This window comes from Dermochelys coriacea, chromosome 21, assembly GCF_009764565.3.
Source record: "Dermochelys coriacea isolate rDerCor1 chromosome 21, rDerCor1.pri.v4, whole genome shotgun sequence".
NCBI classification, from domain to species: domain Eukaryota; kingdom Metazoa; phylum Chordata; order Testudines; family Dermochelyidae; genus Dermochelys; species Dermochelys coriacea.
This window is the reverse complement of record NC_050088.1, coordinates 3539401-3556207: the sequence shown is the minus strand read 5'-3', so window position 1 is coordinate 3556207 and position 16807 is coordinate 3539401. Positions and strand designations below refer to the sequence as shown.

Here is a 16807-nt window from a genome sequence, read left to right as displayed (position 1 = left end):
ATGGGTGGCAGCAGATAAATTCCCCTCTGACAATAATAATTGGAGCCCTCTGAGCCAAATAATCCCACAGGAATTTCAGAAACGCAAAATAAGAAACTTAACAAGGAGGGTTGAAATAGGGGGGCAAATACAGAGAAAGCAAGAGATTTATGGTGAAGGGAAAGGGAGTCTATCGTTCAGTCCAAATAAGGATTTATTTTGGGATGCGTAAACCCCAGAAGCAATGCTAAGGGAGGCTCTCACTTTTTATTCTAGCATTGTTTAGGCATAGACTTGGATCAAGCATCACTTCTGGCTGAGTCCTTAGAAAATAAGGATGGAGCAATCATAAAGAAGATGGCTGCCTTAGAGTTTCATTTTCTTCCATTTTTACCTGGACACACCTGTTTGGTGGGGAACATCCACACCTGCTTCACTCTGACCTTTGTCAACTCTGCCGCTGGCCTAACCTCAGATGGCAGAAATATGAATTTCACACGGCACAAGACTGTTCAAAAGTAACACTACTTTCCTTCCCAACAACAGGATTCCTCATGCCAAAGGTGGCAGGGCAGAGTCAGTCTCAGCACAGAGCACCGCCTCAAGCTGCAGTGGCTGATAAATGGAGAAACAGCAAAGGACACTCCCGGACCCTGGCGATAATGGAATGCAGCCTGTCCCACCACAAGATACCAAACAACTGTACTGTGCGGGGCACCAATGCTCTAGCTTGTGCTCTAGCCTCTCCTCCCATGTCAAACTCTTAAGCAGAGACAGGAACCTGAGTTAAGTGTTGTGGCTTAGTACATTTCCTGTTTTAAAAAAAAAAGCAGCAGAGAAAAGTCATTCAAACGAGATGTCAGTTGCAATGTGTTAGCACCGGTAACCCAGGGCTCACCCTTCTCCTTTCTGGCGTGGGGCTTAACTGAAGTCGGGGAGCAGATCAGGGCCTCTGAACATCTGGCGAATCCACCTAAGGGCGGCCCTTGCTGAGCAGAGGTAAGAAACTTTAGATCTGTGGCTAGCTATGGATGTACAGAAGTAAACGCTGACCCTGTAAAGGGAGGCAATTAGTGTCTTGTTTTTTTCCCCAAGTTACAGCCTGCATGATTGACACTGGGAGGTTGTAACATGAATCAGCAAAGGATTTTTTTTCCCCTTGAAGTTTGAGTGTTACAGCATGCAAAAGAGAGATAAAGGGCATGCTCATTAATTAGGAAGAGTAATTTTGGGAGACCATGGAAGAAAATAAAACCCATAACTCATCGGCAAGGGCTCAGCAGTTTGCTCAGTTTGGGGGTGAGTAATAGATCACACTTTTCTTTATGTTTCTTTCTTGCTTTAAAAGTTAAAAGGTATTTTGTGTTTAAATCAAGCGTATAAACAAGTCCTACTTCCTGGGATGCACAATAAACAGGCTCTGTAAAGAATTTTGTCAGAGCAGGTGAGAAGGTAGCTGAGCTGCTTGTAATGAGAAGAGTCTAACAAACTCAGGGCTTTGAGTACGTATCACACGCCCAGATAAATTGGCAGCAGCACGCAAATTCAGCACTGGACTGGGCCATTTTTAAAATATGAAAATATAGGCAGAGAAAAATATCTTTTCCAGGGCCTGAAAAGTTTGGAGGCCAGTTGTCTTTTTGGGGGGAGGGGGAAGGAGTAAGTTTACATCCCGATCCAGTTTCTGAAGGTTTTCAACTCTGGGGTGTTGGCACAGGCCCCAGTCATTATGTACTTCAATGTCGGCGAAGCTGTTCACCAGATCTACCCTCAGCCTGCTTTGGTGAGGAAGACTGGGCATGAGAGAGAAAGCCCAGACTGTGGGCCACAACGAAACTATTAAGTCAAGAACATAAAAGCTGTGTGGAAACAATATTTTAAGCATTTTATAACGCGAGTTCCCCAGTTCTGTTATTTCTCCAGATGAAAGTTTGCAACAATAAAATCAAATGACTTGCAGATTTTGATGAGATGCAGAGGGGGCTGAGCGGAAAAATTAAGTGGAGAAAAAAAAAAGGACATTTCAGGCCAGTCAGAGGTTTGATAGTCAGCAGCATCTCCAAACAAATGATGAAAAGAAACCCTCAAAAGCCAAAAGCACAGGGCCATTTAGAAAGTGATTTATTTCAATATTATCTTGGCAGTTTTCATTTTCCTACTTGGCTGGGGGAGCATTTAAGGTGATGCATTGATGGCCAGTTTGCATAGATTTCTCCTACATAAAAGCATACACCCTTCGGATTGTTATTAAAAGGCTGTTCTCAGATTGACTAGAAGAACGCCTTTCCAAAGGAAAACATTTCAGTGACCTGCTCTGACTGTGCCATTATAAGAAATGTGTTTATTTGTAGTGGTTCTTTATAGGTAGCTATATTATTTTGTGGGGCAGATTATTATAAAATCCTCCCATCTTTCCTCCCCCTTCCCCAAAACTTTGCAAACTTGTTAATTGATGCCACTAATTGCCCTCAGCGTTTCCATCAAAGTCAGTAATTTTCCAGTTTTGTGGGACAAAGAAATGCTAGTGAAATCACTTATTTTTATTTGAGAGTGAACAAAGTTTAACCTGTTTTTTCTGAGACTAATTTGCGTTATTTTTTCTTCACTTTAGTTGATACATTTTTTCTTTCAGGCAGTCAGGCTCTCCGACTCAAGAGTAATTTGAGCATTATAGGTACCTGGATATAGAGTGCCCAGAACTTTGAAAGGGTTTGGATAGGAATTTGATCTTATCTATCTACATCTCAGTCAGTCTGTCTGTCTTTCAGCTCTGAGTGCAAGAGTGTAGGAAGCTGTCTAGCTCACGGAGACATTAAGGACTGTAACAAATGGTTGCTATGAAAACAATATAATATATGTTGATGAGAATCTGAAAAATGTTTGCTAGGAATGGATATTACTACAACACTCTTAGCCTATTGGTCCAGTGGTGAGAGCCCCAGCTCAGAGACTTTATGCATATGATGGGTGCCAGTTTATGTTCTTGTCAAGTGAACAGATGCTGGCATGTAGCAGATCATATAGCTTTGGAGGACATGAATAGGAAACCTAAACCTGGAAGAGCGCAGTCTCTCTTTATTTCCAATCTCCATTTCCAACCAACCACCAAACAACGTCAAAAACTTTTTATTTTTTGTTTAAATTATTGTGGGCATCATAAAAGGGCTGACTCTGCTCACAATTACACTGGTTTAAATCACAAGCGCATCCACTCAGTAATGTTACTCCCAGTTGACTTCTATACAACTCAGAGCAGAATATGACCCTAAGGTAAAATCTTGGGTCCTTATCAGAACTGAACTCTAACGACTGAATCATTTGATGTTCGCCAGGCATTAAGGTTGGGATTTTCTAAAGCATTCAGCATTGGCCTAAGAAGAGAATGGTAAAACTCCCACTTACTTGAGTAGGAACAAAATTGGGTCAATGCTTCTCACCATTGAAAACCATGCTCTACGGGTATGTTTACACTGCAGCTGAGAGCATGTCTCCCAGCCTAGGGAGACAGACTTGTGCGAGCAGGACTCGAGCTCCTCCCCACCTTCTCCCATCAGTTAGGGTCTGTAGCTCTGGTTCTTAGTTTCCATGTGTTCTTGTCAAGTGTGTCTTCCAAGCTGTTACCAACCTTCTTCATATCCTCCTTCAGCATCTCAAGCCACTTTTTTAGGTGGTCTTTGTCCTGTGACTACTAGGTTTTTGAACTCTCTGGCCAACACATCCTACACCTTGTCATTTCACATGACCCAGTCGTCTCAGTCTATCCTCCCTCAGCTTTTCTGTGATGGAGGCTATCTGAATCCTGGCTTGTACCATTTCACTGCATAGCTTGTCCGCTCTTGTCTTACCCAGCACCTGCCTGAGCATTCTCCTTTTGGCAGCATGAAGTAGTTGTTGTTCTCTCTGCTTCATTGGTCAGCATTCTGACTCACATATCATGGCTGACTTAACCACGATCTCATACACTTGGGCTCTTTAGTTTACTTGGCCTATCCTTATCGCAGAGAATTCCTGTCAACTCTCTCCATTTACACCAAGCGCTCGTCAGGTGATTCCTAACATCTGCATCCACATCCCCATCATGGCTCCACTGAGCTATGCAAGTTATTGCACAGCCTTAACTCTGTACATCTAGTTTTACTGGCTTCGCGTTGTGTCCCTCTCAACAAAGCGTTGAATGTATTCCATTTTTGTCGGCTGATTCTTAAGCCATTTTCTTCTAATGCAGGCCTCCATAGTTCTAGGTCCCTTTCCAGTTTGTATTTATCTTCACAGCACAAAATAATGTCATTGGCAAAAGGCATGCTCCATGGAGCCTCTCCCCTAATCTCCTGCATCAAGGCATTCATTGCAATCACAAATAGGATTGGGTTTAAGGTTGATCCTGGATGTAGACCTATACTCTCTGTGAATGATTTACTCTAGGCGCAGCTGCTTCTCACTACTGTCGTGCTACCTTCATACATATCCTTCACAGTCTGAACATATGTCTCTGGCAGATTGCACAACCAAAGGCACCACCAAAGCAATTCTCTAGGAACCCTGCCACAAGCCTTCTCTAAATCTACCAACTCCAAGTGCAGCGCCATGCATTTATTCCTGTACTTTTCCTGCAATATTCAGGTCGCAAATACTGCCTCCATTGTTGACATTCCAAGCATAAACCCAAATTGATTGTCATATATTTGATGCTCCAGCTCCTGATAAAATCTTTTCTCGATAATTCTTTCTAGCCTTTTCAGAGTGTTATCCATTAACTCGATGGTGTGACCCTTTATGCCAACTAGCAAAGACTGCGCCCAACAGAATATGTAGCCAAACTATGTCTCAGAGTATCCTAAAAAAAAAAAACTTGTGTAATGTATGTACAGGTAGTGTTTACAGAGTTATGCATGGTTTCAGAGTACCAGCCGTGTTAGTCTGTAATCGCAAAAAAGAAAAGGAGTACTTGTGGCACCTTAGAGACTAACAAATTTATTTGAGCATAAGCTTTCATGAGCTACAGCTCACTTCATCAGATGCATTCAGTGGAAAATACAGTAGGGAGATTTATATACACACACAGAGAACATGAAACAATGGATTTTATCATACACACTGTAAGGAGAGTGATCACTTAAGATGAGCTATTACCAGCAGGAAGGGGGGGGGGGAAGAGGAAAACTTTTTGTGTTGATAATCAAGGTGGGCCACTTCCAGCAGTTAACAAGAACGTCTGAGGAACTGTAGAGGGTGGGGTGGAGGGAGAAATAACATGGGGAAATAGTTTTACTTTATGTATTGACTCATCCACTCCCAGTCTCTATTCAGACCTAAGTTAATTGTATCCAGTTTGCAAATTAATTCCAATTCAGCAGTCTCTCATTGGAGTCTGTTTTTGAAGTTTTTTTGTTGAAAGATAGCTACTCTCAGGTCTGTAATCGTGTGACCGGAGAGATTGAAGTGTTCTCCAACTGGTTTTTGAATGTTATAATTCTTGACGTCTGATTTGTGTCCATTTATTCTTTTATGTAGAGATTGTCCAATTTGACCAATGTACATGGCAGAGGGGCATTGCTGGCACATGATGGCATATATCAGATTGGTAGATACAGAGGTGAACGAGCCTCTGATAGTGTGGCTGATGTGATTAGGCCCTATGATGGTGTCCCCTGAATAGATATGTGGACAGAGTTGGCAACAGGCTTTATTGCAAGGATAGGTTCCTGGGTTAGTGGTTCTGTTGTGTGGTGTGTGGTTGCTGGTGAGTATTTGCTTCAGGTTGGGGGGCTGTCTGTAAGCAAGGACTGGTCTGTCTCCCAAGATCTGTGAGAGTGATGGGTCGTCCTTCAGGATAGGTTGTAGAACCTTGATGATGCGTTGGAGACGTTTTAGTTGGGGGCTGAAGGTGATGGCTAGTGGCGTTCTGTTATTTTCTTTGTTGGGCCTGTCCTGTAGTAGGTGACTTCTGGGTACTCTTCTGGCTCTGTCAATCTGTTTCTTCACTTCAGCAGGTGGGTACTGTAGTTGTAGGAATGCATGATAGAGATCTTGTAGGTGTTTGTCTCTGTCTGAGGGGTTGGAGCAAATGCGGTTGTATCGTAGAGCTTGGCTGTCGACAATGGATCGAGTAGTATGATCTGGATGAAAGCTAGAGGCATGTAGGTAGGAATAGCGGTCAGTAGGTTTCCGATATAGGGTGGTGTTTATGTGACCATCGCTTATTAGCACCGTAGTGTCCAGGAAGTGGATCTCTTGTGTGGACTGGTCCAGGCTGAGGTTGATGGTGGGATGGAAATTGTTGAAATCATGGTGGAATTCCTCGAGGGCTTCTTTTCCATGGGTCCAGATGATGAAGATGTCATCAATGTAGTGCAAGTAGAGTAGGGGCATTAGGAGACGAGAGCTGAGGAAGCGTTGTTCTAAGTCAGCCATAAAAATGTTGGCATACTGTGGGGCCATGCGGGTACCCATCGCAGTGCCGCTGATTTGAAGGTATACATTGTCCCCAAATGTGAAACAGTTATGGGTGAGGACAAAGTCACAAAGTTCAGCCACCAGGTTAGCCGTGACAGTATCGGGGATACTGTTCCTGACGGCTTGTAGTCCATCTTTGTGTGGAATGTTGGTGTCGAGGCTTCTACATCCATAGTGGCTAGGATGGTGTTTTTAGGAAGATCACCGATGGATTGTAGTTTCCTCAGGAAGTCAGTGGTGTCTCGAAGATAGCTGGGAGTGCTGGTAGCGTAGGGCCTGAGGAGGGAGTCTACATAGCCAGACAATCCTGCTGTCAGGGTGCAAATGCCTCAGATGATGGGGCACCCAGGATTTCCAGGTTTATGGATCTTGGGTAGCAGATAGAATACCCCAGGTCAGGGTTCCAGGGGTGTGTCTGTGCGGATTTGTTCTTGTGCTTTTTCAGGGAGTTTCTTGAGCAAATGCCATAGTTTCTTTTGGTAACCCTCAACGGGATCAGAGGATAATGGCTTGTAGAAAGTGGTGTTGGAGAGCTGCCTAGTAGCCTCTTGATCATATTCCAACCTATTCATGATGACGACAGCACCTCCTTTGTCAGCCTTTTTGATTATGATGTCAGAGTTGTTTCTGAGGTTGTGGATGGCATTGTGTTCTGCACGGCTGAGGTTATGGGGCAAGTGATGCTGCTTTTCCATAATTTCATGTATGTTTTCCACAATGTTATGTATGTATGCTGGAAATATGTTCTTAAAATATGTTGTGGAGGCAGTTGATAAACTAGCCTGACCTAGATAAAGGAATGTGGATTTACCCGTCTGCATGGATCAAGCAAACAGGTAGAAGAGAAAAACATCATGGCTTGATTACAAGCACAGGACAATAGAAAGATATTTGTATCTAAGGTAAACAAAGTGATCAAGTGAATTAAAAAAAGCAAATTGACCTGAGGATGAAGAAGGGGCTTGGCACCTGCACCCCGAAAAACAAGCAGCAGGGAAGAGGAACTTTGTCTGGGTTTATTTTCAAAGAACACATTTCAAAGGCTTTTTGGACTATAAAAGGACAGAAAGGGGACTCCTTTGTTATCCATCACTTAGGAGACAAAGGGATCAGCACCTTCTGATGCTGTGATTGGTGGATCCTTCTGCCTGAGAGACTGGGGATGCTGATAGCTTGATGTGAGTGAGAAAGCTGCTCAGGCAAAGATTGTAGCTTGCTAAAGTTAAGTTTCAGTCACTAGAAAGTAGGTTATTTTTGTTTTGCTTGTAACCAGACCTGTCTCTTTTCTTTTGCTCACTATCACTTAAATCTATATCTTTATTAGTAAACTTATTATTAGTTTCACTATAAACCATCCCCTTCCTGTTACAGTAAAGAGAGATGCACATCTTCAACTGAGCCAACAAGGTGTATTCTGTCTCTTTGGAGATAGGAGATGTGGTTAATTTCGATGAGCGTCTAAGTGAGGGGGACTGCGCGCTGCAGAAAGATGCCTTGAGGGGACTTGGGAACCAGGGTTCACTAAATGTTACCTGCAAGGCAAAGTTTAGAATGGCAGAGTCTGGAGGTATTTTCTGGTGAGGTGGACAGAGCGGTGTGGCAGGAAGCTGTCACACTGTTTAAGCTCCAACAAAGCTCTCTCTTGCTCAGGCAGAGAGGTAATACAGTGAGCTTATGGCTCTGGACTTCCTGAGGAGAACATCAGAGATGGGTTGGTAATTATTACATTCCTGCACACCTCCTTTCCCCTTGAAGATAGGGACCACTTGTGAGGTATTTTCCAGTACAGAGAATTAAGTTGAAGAAGTCTGTTATCACCACAACCTCATGGGTGAATGCTTTAAATGCCTCCTTTGATACACTGTCCGCTCCCACTGCATTCCCATGTTTCATTGTCTTCAGTGATGAGGCTTATGGTCTTACGAAGTTGCTGCTTGCGCATACTTCCCACAACGACTTCTTTGCATTCTCCTCACTGAGCAATTTCTCATAAAATCTCAGCCATCTCCTAATGATTTCACTATTTTCCACCAGTTCTCTTCTGCTTTCTTCTTTGACACACTTCACAGCTGCCAAGTTCTCTGTGTTTCTTTGCTCATCTGTATATTCCTTTCTCCCCTTCCTTTGTTAGTAGTCATGCATAAAAGCCTTGAAATGCCTTCCACAACTGCTTTTTTTTTTTTTGGTAGCAGGGCTTGAGCTAGTGTGCTAAAAATAGCAGTGTGGAAGTTGCCACTCCAGCTACCAAAAAACTACTCAGGCTAGCCACCCACACCCAGATCCAGGGGGTCAGGTGGGCTTGAGAGTCCACCTGCCATCTGAGCTGCACAGTGCTGTTTCTAGCATGCTAGCTTGAGCTCTGCTAGCTGGAGTCTGACTCACTGGGCAGGATGGATTGTTCCCAGGTGCAATGCAGATATACCCTAAATGGCCAGATATTCAAAAGAGCTTCGCAATCAAGAGCTCCTATTGTCCTCAGTGGGGCTAGAGAAGATTCTCCATTGTTCTGAATGGGAGCTGCTGGCTCTGAGCACTTTTGAAAATCTGGAGATGGGAATTTGCTTCTCTCTTTCATCTGTACCTGTATCAATTATAGTAACTCCACTGGAGTCAATGGAGATAAAACCATGGTGAGTGAAAGGAGAACCAGGCCCTTAAGAACATACGAACGGCCATACTGGGTCAGACCAAAGATCCGTCAAGCCCAGTATCCTGTCCTCTGACAGTGGCCAATGGCAGGTGCCTCAAAGGGAATGAACAGACAGGTTTTCATCAAGTGATCCATGCCCTGTCACCCAATCCCAGCTTCTGGCAAACAGGCTAAGGACACCATCCTTGCCCATCCTGGCTAATACCCATTGATGGACCTATCTTCCATGAATCTATCTAGCTCCCTTTTGAACCCTGTTATAGTGTTGGCCTTCACAACACCCTCTGGCAAGGAGTTCCAGAGATTGACAGTGCGTTGCATGAAAAAATACTTGGTTTGGATCCTGTTAGCTGGTCAAAATAAAATGGATATTCCATCCCAGGGCTGCAATGTGATACTCCTCTCCCCAACACCCAGAACCGTGCAGGGGAGACCCCTCCATCACACACTGTGTGGGGACGCAGGTGGTGCCCTCCACCCCCTGCATCTCACCAGCTGTGTCTCCTTAGGGAGAAACTGCAGGGAGGAACCAGCTATAGAAGCAGCTGCAGAATCGGCCATTGCAGGGACCCCGGGACATTGGGAGAACTTTCCAGAGCTTTTCCTTGTGCTGACTCGCTGTTTGTTCCAACCCTCCACCTCCCTCGGACTCTTCACCTCAGCTTCACTGCCTGCTTGCCCTCTTCCTCCTCTGCCCTGTCCCCATCACCCTTCCCTTCCCGTTTAGCTGATCACCTCATAACTAACACCTGCCCCCACATCACTGCCATCACATTGTTCACTTTGCTTGTCTGTTCTACCCCTTCCCCCACCCTGAACCTGCTACTCTGGGTTTATGCCATGCTTAGCACAATGGGACCCCATTCTTGGCTGGCCCTTTGGCCCTGCATAATAAACATGATCAATAATAACTAACAGAGAATCTCACTGCCAAACACAACAGGCCAAAAAGAGAGTAAAATGTGCACTTGGGCTGGCAGGCAATAGAGTCAAGTATTTGTTTACTCCCACCACTGGAGCACTAATCCAATCCCAAACTGCTCAGCAGAATGCCTAGCATCTTCACATGATCCTCCAAGCAACATTTCTGGAATGCGCATGAGGATTATCCATCTGGATCAAGGAGCAGGAAATCCCTGTGCTGGCTAATAAGGAGGGGTAGGAGGGAAAATGTAATGTTTAGGGATTTTGTCAGTGTGTGTCATGTTGTATTCTGTTTCCTCCCTCACTGGTGAAGAGGAGAAGATCCAAACACCTTCCATGTGGCCACAGTCTAGTAAAGCAAGTAAGAAGGAAGCTTGCAAGTGGAGCAGAGAATTCTATAGGAGGAAGTGGACGGACGGGATTATCACTCACTCTGCACATGTACATAGGGTTACCAGATAGCAAGTGTGAAAAATCGGGATGGGGGTGCAGGGGTAATAGGAGCCTATATAAGAAAAAGACCCAAAAATCAGGACTGTCCCTATAAAATCGGGACATTTGGTCACCCTACATGTACACAGTGTAGGGAAGTAATGCCCAAACAGAGGAGCTCATTCTTAGGGCAGGCCTCTGGTGCAACCTACCTGCTTTGCTTGAGCTATAAACAAACAGCAGTGGAGGCAAGCCCACTGGGCTGAGCCGTGCCATTCAGCTCTCCTGCTTGCTCTCCCCTCATCTTGTGTCCAACAATGTTTCTAACAAGAGTAAACATTAAGGTACAGGTGTTTAATATTTACAACAGAGGGGGACAGGAAGCAGTGCCACTAGCCAGGAGAATTAAGGACATGGCATTACAGCCAGCCAAGTTTTTGTGAGGAGAAGGAAAGAAAAACGTGCAGAGTGCAAACTGGAATGTACCATTTAAGTCAAGCTATTGCAGAAGATAAGTGGTAAGGAAGAGAAGCTACAAGAATGCAGCACTCAACATTAGGGTGACCATTATCTTCAGGTAGTAGAAGCTCTTAAAACTGATGAGATAGAAACAACCTGTGATTTTTCCAAAGATTCTATAGAAAAACCCATGCAGTGTGGTAACACAAGCTACATGTCCGAGACCTCTCTGGGCATGCACAGAAGACAAACAGGATTTAGAAATATGTGCAGCTGCATGAAAAGTAAATTATATAATAGCAAATTTCCTATATCTACAGTTAATCTTTTGGAACAGACTAGAAAAATATATGTATGCAGGAAAGGAATGCAAGGCAACTACTACGGAAATTCCAGGAGCCATTATTCTTGCTGCAGTCTTACTTTTTCACGTGGGCCAAGGGGTTATAACTAGGAGCAGGAGGCCGAAACTGAGCAGAAGAAAATTTAGGCTGCACAGCAAGTGGGTTTTGATAATGGCAAGATCTAAGGCTGCAGAATAAATCTCCCAAGGAAGATGGTAGAAGCTTCATCACTTAGAACATGATTGAAGAAACTGAACTGGATAAAGCACTGGAAAATCTACCTCAAGGAGCAATCCTATATTAGCTCCCAAGCGTGTGTGTATATATTTATCTATGGCTGGGGGTAGGAAGATGGAGAAAATGGGACATAATGAGTGTTTACCACTAATGTCTGTGATTTCATAGCACTACAAAGATACCACCTGCATTCACTGAATGCATCCGATGAAGTGAGCTGTAGCTCACGAAAGCTTATGCTCTAATAAATTTGTTAGTCTCTAAGGTGCCACAAGTACTCCTTTTCTTTTTGCGAATACAGACTAACACGGCTGCTACTCTGAAAACTGAATAGGAGAATATTCCTAGAGTTGATGTCTCTCAAACATTTATTCAGCCTCCAGCCTGATCATTTGTTTCACTTGAAATGTCTCTTTCCCCCCCCTCCCCTTTGGTTTCATTAGGAAAGAACTTCACCAAAGCAGCCAGAAGATCATCACAGGTTGGTGTGTCGTCTGTGCAGTTGTGGACAATATGATCAGTCAAACTGAGAAGTCCCCGCGCCGGTGCAGGCATCTGAGTGAGAGTTACGATGAGAAGTGCGAGCGTCGGCACGAGACCCGTGAGAACTTGTGGAGGAGAAACAACATCACCACATGTCGCCGTGTGATGCAGTGTCGGAAAAAGGAGGCTGAGGAGCAGTCCCAGAGTCCCCGTCAGAAAGAGTTCCTGAAGAGAAGGAACTTAGCCACCGAAGAAGGAAAGAAACAAGTAAGGTTTCCTACTGGGACACCAGCAACTCCGGGACAAGAGTGTGCAACAGGCACCCGCAAGGAAGCATCTTCCTGGATGGATCTGAGGTCACCCATATCCCTCCAGGTAACAGCTGCAGCTATGACACTCATACTTTTCGTAAATGGTTGGCTACCTACTATGGGCCTTATCCAATGTCCACTGGAATCAATGGGAGCCTTTCCATTGACTACAAGAGGTTTGGGATCAGGGCCTAAATATTTGATGGCAAAATCTGAGAATTCACAGACAAAAAAATGGATATTTCCTTGACAATTCACAAACTTGATCCAGGGCAAGATTTTGTCCCATCACTCTCATTGTGTTCCTCTCCTACTTTCTAAATCCTGAACTTTGACCCAGATGGAGATTTGCAGCCATTTCTTGTCATTCAAACCTGCATTTTGGTAGAAAAATAATTGTTTTCCTCTTGTGCAAATTGCCTCTCATTCTCATTAAAAGATCTGAGACGATGATCACCATAAACAATTGGCTTTCTTGGGATGAACCTATCTTTAGTGGCAGGAATTTTCTCATGTTGAGTTAGTAATGAGTGTCTGATTGTATCCTAATTTCAGCATCCTTCTTACCAACTGTAAATTATCCTGTGTTTAGGCTTGGAAGTATCAGATTTTTTATCAGTAAACATTGTTAAACAGTGATATCACCCTAAATATACAACCAATAAGTATTTTCATCATAATAACCAAAATTTACAGATAGGCAACGTTTCCAAAATGCTGTTTGAGAACTTACTGGAGTTGATTTAAGGATATTTACTTTGTATATTTTGACAAGTAATGTTGACAGTCCCATAATTTCTCTCAACTGTGAAAAATTAAATTGATAAAAATCAAAATGACTCTGCCAAGCCTACCGATGTTATACGCAGCCAGCAGCCAATGAGCCAGATAAGCCAATGCATTTAATAAAATTAGATTAAGATCATACATAAATGCTCCAGTAAAACAATCAGATTGTACCTTGTAAACTCACAGCCTTTTAAATGAAATAATCCCCCCATCTGTTTTTATACCTAAGTAAAGTTATCCAAGGGGCTTTTAACTGAAATGAACCACCAAGGGCAATAAAATAAAAGCACAGACATGTCCTGGGGACTCCTCTACAAGGCATGAGTGTGGAAGACAATTTTTTACCTCATGCTACTGATTACTTTTTTGATCGCTGGGTTTAATTCCAAGCCAGACAGCAAGATCTTGGGGCAGGCGTTCACATGCTTGCAGCCCATGTGCCTGTAACGCTGGCTGCAGAACCATTCTCATCCTAGCACCTGCAGGGGGCTCTGAGGAGCAGAAGTAAGGGGGAAAAAAGAGTTCATGCTCTTACTACCAGAGATCCTCAAGAAGCACTCAGATATAACTCTGATGAGTGCAGAACAAATATCTAAGCCTACAGCTAGCCAGCTGCTAGCAGCAATGCTAGCCAAGAACTAACTCAAGGCCTCGAAAGCTCTTTTCTTACTCTCGGTGTGGTTAGTGAAGCAACTGGCCTCCTGGCCTCTCAGAGGCACTTTCTTTCCCTGCAGTTTCCCAGTCTACCTGTCAGTGTTGCTGAGCGGCTACATCTTGCACTGACTCCAGCGGGAATTGCGGGTGCTCAGCACCTTCTGAAAAATTAGGCCTTGAAACCAATCTCACTGTAACCCTCAGTCTCCACCCATGTTATTCCCCAGGTCAGTGGCACAATCTATACAATTCCAAGTGACACCCTGCCATTTGGTTAGTTGCTTTCCCCTTTTCTCTCCTGTTTTTTAATAGGCCATTATAAAAATTAAACTCTAATTTCATTTCAGAATAACAGCACCTCCATGGTCCAGCACAAGCATCTCCAGCTCAGTCTCAATGATCCTCGCATGCAGAACAACTGGCACTCCAGTGGCATTTCATCACAAAACATCCTCCCCAAAGACATCTCCAAGACCAGCCGAGGTACAAGAAGACTGGCTCAATGAGGCTTAGGTTTTGAAAAAAGGAACTCAAGCTTACTGGGATCTGGGATCTGGGGGCTGCATTTTATTTAAAGCTCTGAGGTTCAAGGGATTATTTTGCTTTGGACTCCCAAAGCAGGCAGAGAAAGAGGGTCTGTGATGATAAAGAATCCCCTCCGGTGCCAAATCACAATGTGCTGGAACCTGCACCTCTGAAATCAATGGGTGTTTTGCCTGTGAATTGTATGGGAGCAGGATCAGACACAATACTAACACATACCAAAAGAGTTCCTGTTCCTAGAAGCTCTGTTCAGGTGTTTAAGGAGGATGTTCTGTATCAGCCAAATCTGACATTTTCCCCTTTCCTAACCATGCATGATAAGAACATGTTGATTCATCAGGTGCTATTCTTTGTGCTGAGTCAATCATGACCTCACTGCCCCAGCCTGCTGCAAAATGGCTCTGTGCTGCAGAGAAAGCCATCATCCCATACAGACGTAAAATGGAGGCTCTGAACACTTGTGATCATTAAAAACTCCATGGTGCTTTTCTCAGAAATAGGCGTGTTTGCCAGTAGCTCGGCCAAATTTTAACTTACGTTAATGACCTAAATTCCACTTGCATTTTCAGCTGCATACAAGATTCTTCTTCGCCTTCTGCCCTAAATTGTTGTGTTATGCTGCTGTGTGCAGTTTAAACTGGCATGATGTGTCATCCCAGCAATGGCTGCATTTCAGTGATGGCTGAAATAATTCCTATATATAGTTGGTAAAGTCTTTATGAGTCTTCAGAATGAAAGGTGCAGCTGTGAATGAGGGATTTTATACTAGCTATCTGCTGACACTGAAGGAACTATTACCCGACCCTCTCAATTTTATCTTAACAGGCACTCAGACATTAACAGATTCTAATGCAATAAAGAAAGACTCAAGCCAACAAACAGAGTAAGTATTTTGTTATCTATCCTATTAGGAGCACATTCTTCCTGCTTCTGCAAGGGCTGGGGATTCACTGATACCTGTAAAGGCACTTTGACATACTTAGATGCAAGGTGCTATACAAGTGCAAAGAATTATTATTATTGGCATTATTTATTGTTCTATGAATCGTCATATGATTGCTCCTCTCCCTAGCAAGTATTTTCAGTGCACCCATTCTTGTGATCTTTTTCATAAATCTGTCTCATGTCCATCTTAAGAAAATCCTTGTCTTTTTTTATTTTAGCTGTGGAATAGCAGTATTAGATAAGGTAAGCAAAACGTATGAATAACCTGTACGGAAATGCCTATGAGGATCCTGTTGTCCTAAGAAACATTAACATTAAAGGGCCAAATTCTGCAGTTCTGGGGTTTTAACAGTGTCAATGAAAGCAGGATTTGTTCCTGATTATTTCTTATTGGAATGTAGATTACAGAGATTGCTGGAAATTAATTTACTGACCAAAAGATCTAGGACGGTACATCTAATGCAGTAGACAGGGGCAGTCTTGTTCCAGGGAAAGCACTGACTGTGCGGTAAAATACCTACTGGTACTTTGGGTTTAGCCAGTGAATGGCAGAACAGCTATATTATTGCACAACCCTAAGCACTGTAAAGGTCTGTATAGCTTATTATCATTGCCCAGAGCAGGTGATAACTTAGGGTTCCCATTTAAGGCTTGTTAGAACTCATACCACTGACTGCACTTTCTTGCAAAATCTTTTCCTTTATGGAAATGATTGATTTAAAAATATCATCAAATAGAAGGTTTGGACAAACTGAATCTGGGTTTTACTGTGCTTTTCTTTCACCTTTAGGAAATAATTCAACTTTCCAACTACCTCACGGTAAGCACAATAATGATAAATACCGTTCTGGAAATGGGTGGAGGGTATGTGTGAAGAGGTAGCTTTTACTAAACTGGTATCATGCACGTAGTTTTAAGGCGGCCAGGAGAACAAAAGGAGCAGCTACTGAAGCCCAGGGAATAAGTTCCCAAAACACAGTGAGGAGTGAAAATAGCTACAACGAGTCCTAGAGGGGAAACAGGTCACCCTGGGATGTCCAGAAGAAGTAGGGTCACTGAGACACATTCAGAGCATCTATATTAGCCTGGCTTTCTCATTTTGCCCACAGGAGGCGTTACATCGAGAGCTGCTGCTAAAGCAGAAGATGGTGATTTTACAGGAGCTTTTATCCACATTGCTACAAGCATCAGAAAAATCTTGGAAGGTACCAAATGGCTACGCTGTGTACTTCTAGTTGGCTTTAGGATTATGCCAGGATCTGTCAGGGCAGAGTCCCATACGTGCAAGGGGGAAAACCCCATCAGGTCTTGTTTATTTCTGCCAGCTGAATTCCAGCTCTGCTTCTGGTCTTCTAATACATTCTGGGATGATCTTTCTCTCCTAATGGAGAAGGTGGGGTACCTCTGAAGCTGAGCTGTGTCTGCAAGGGGACATGACTGGGCTCAAAACTATTTAGCATGTGACTATCATTGCCCTCCCTCTCCAATATTGTTTCATTTTAGGGCCAGCTGAAAAACAACAGTCCATTGTTATGGAAATGTTCTTTTTGTTTGACATTTTCATTTTTTTCCCCTCATTCTTTTGGACAAAAAGTGTTGGGATG

The 16807-nt window shown here is 43.5% G+C and overlaps 2 protein-coding genes across 12 annotated transcripts in view; one reads left to right on the top strand and one right to left on the bottom strand.

The window, feature by feature from the left end:
• The window catches only part of LAMB3 (laminin subunit beta 3), a 122477-nt gene that overhangs the window by 92271 nt on the left and 13399 nt on the right, over nt 1-16807 (bottom strand). The gene's annotated exons all lie outside the window — the stretch shown is intronic.
• The window catches only part of TRAF3IP3 (TRAF3 interacting protein 3), a 30461-nt gene continuing 14240 nt past the window's right edge, over nt 587-16807 (top strand). For 4 of the 11 annotated variants that reach the window (XR_006276555.1, XM_043500657.1, XM_043500656.1 and 1 more), the window contains exons 1-7: nt 587-763; nt 11920-12336; nt 14063-14198; nt 15084-15141; nt 15422-15446; nt 15994-16023; nt 16313-16408. Coding sequence is in view for 10 of the 11 variants with exons in the window: in XM_043500657.1 (XP_043356592.1) it covers nt 602-763; nt 11920-12336; nt 14063-14198; nt 15084-15141; nt 15422-15446; nt 15994-16023; nt 16313-16408 (924 nt within the window). In the remaining variant the exon portion in view is untranslated. Of the gene's footprint in view, nt 979-1074; nt 1279-3980; nt 4070-11919; nt 12337-14062; nt 14199-15083; nt 15142-15421; nt 15447-15993; nt 16024-16312; nt 16409-16807 lie in introns of all 11 variants that reach the window. The other 7 variants (XM_043500655.1, XM_038379877.2, XM_043500659.1 and 4 more) reach the window with 7 other exon arrangements.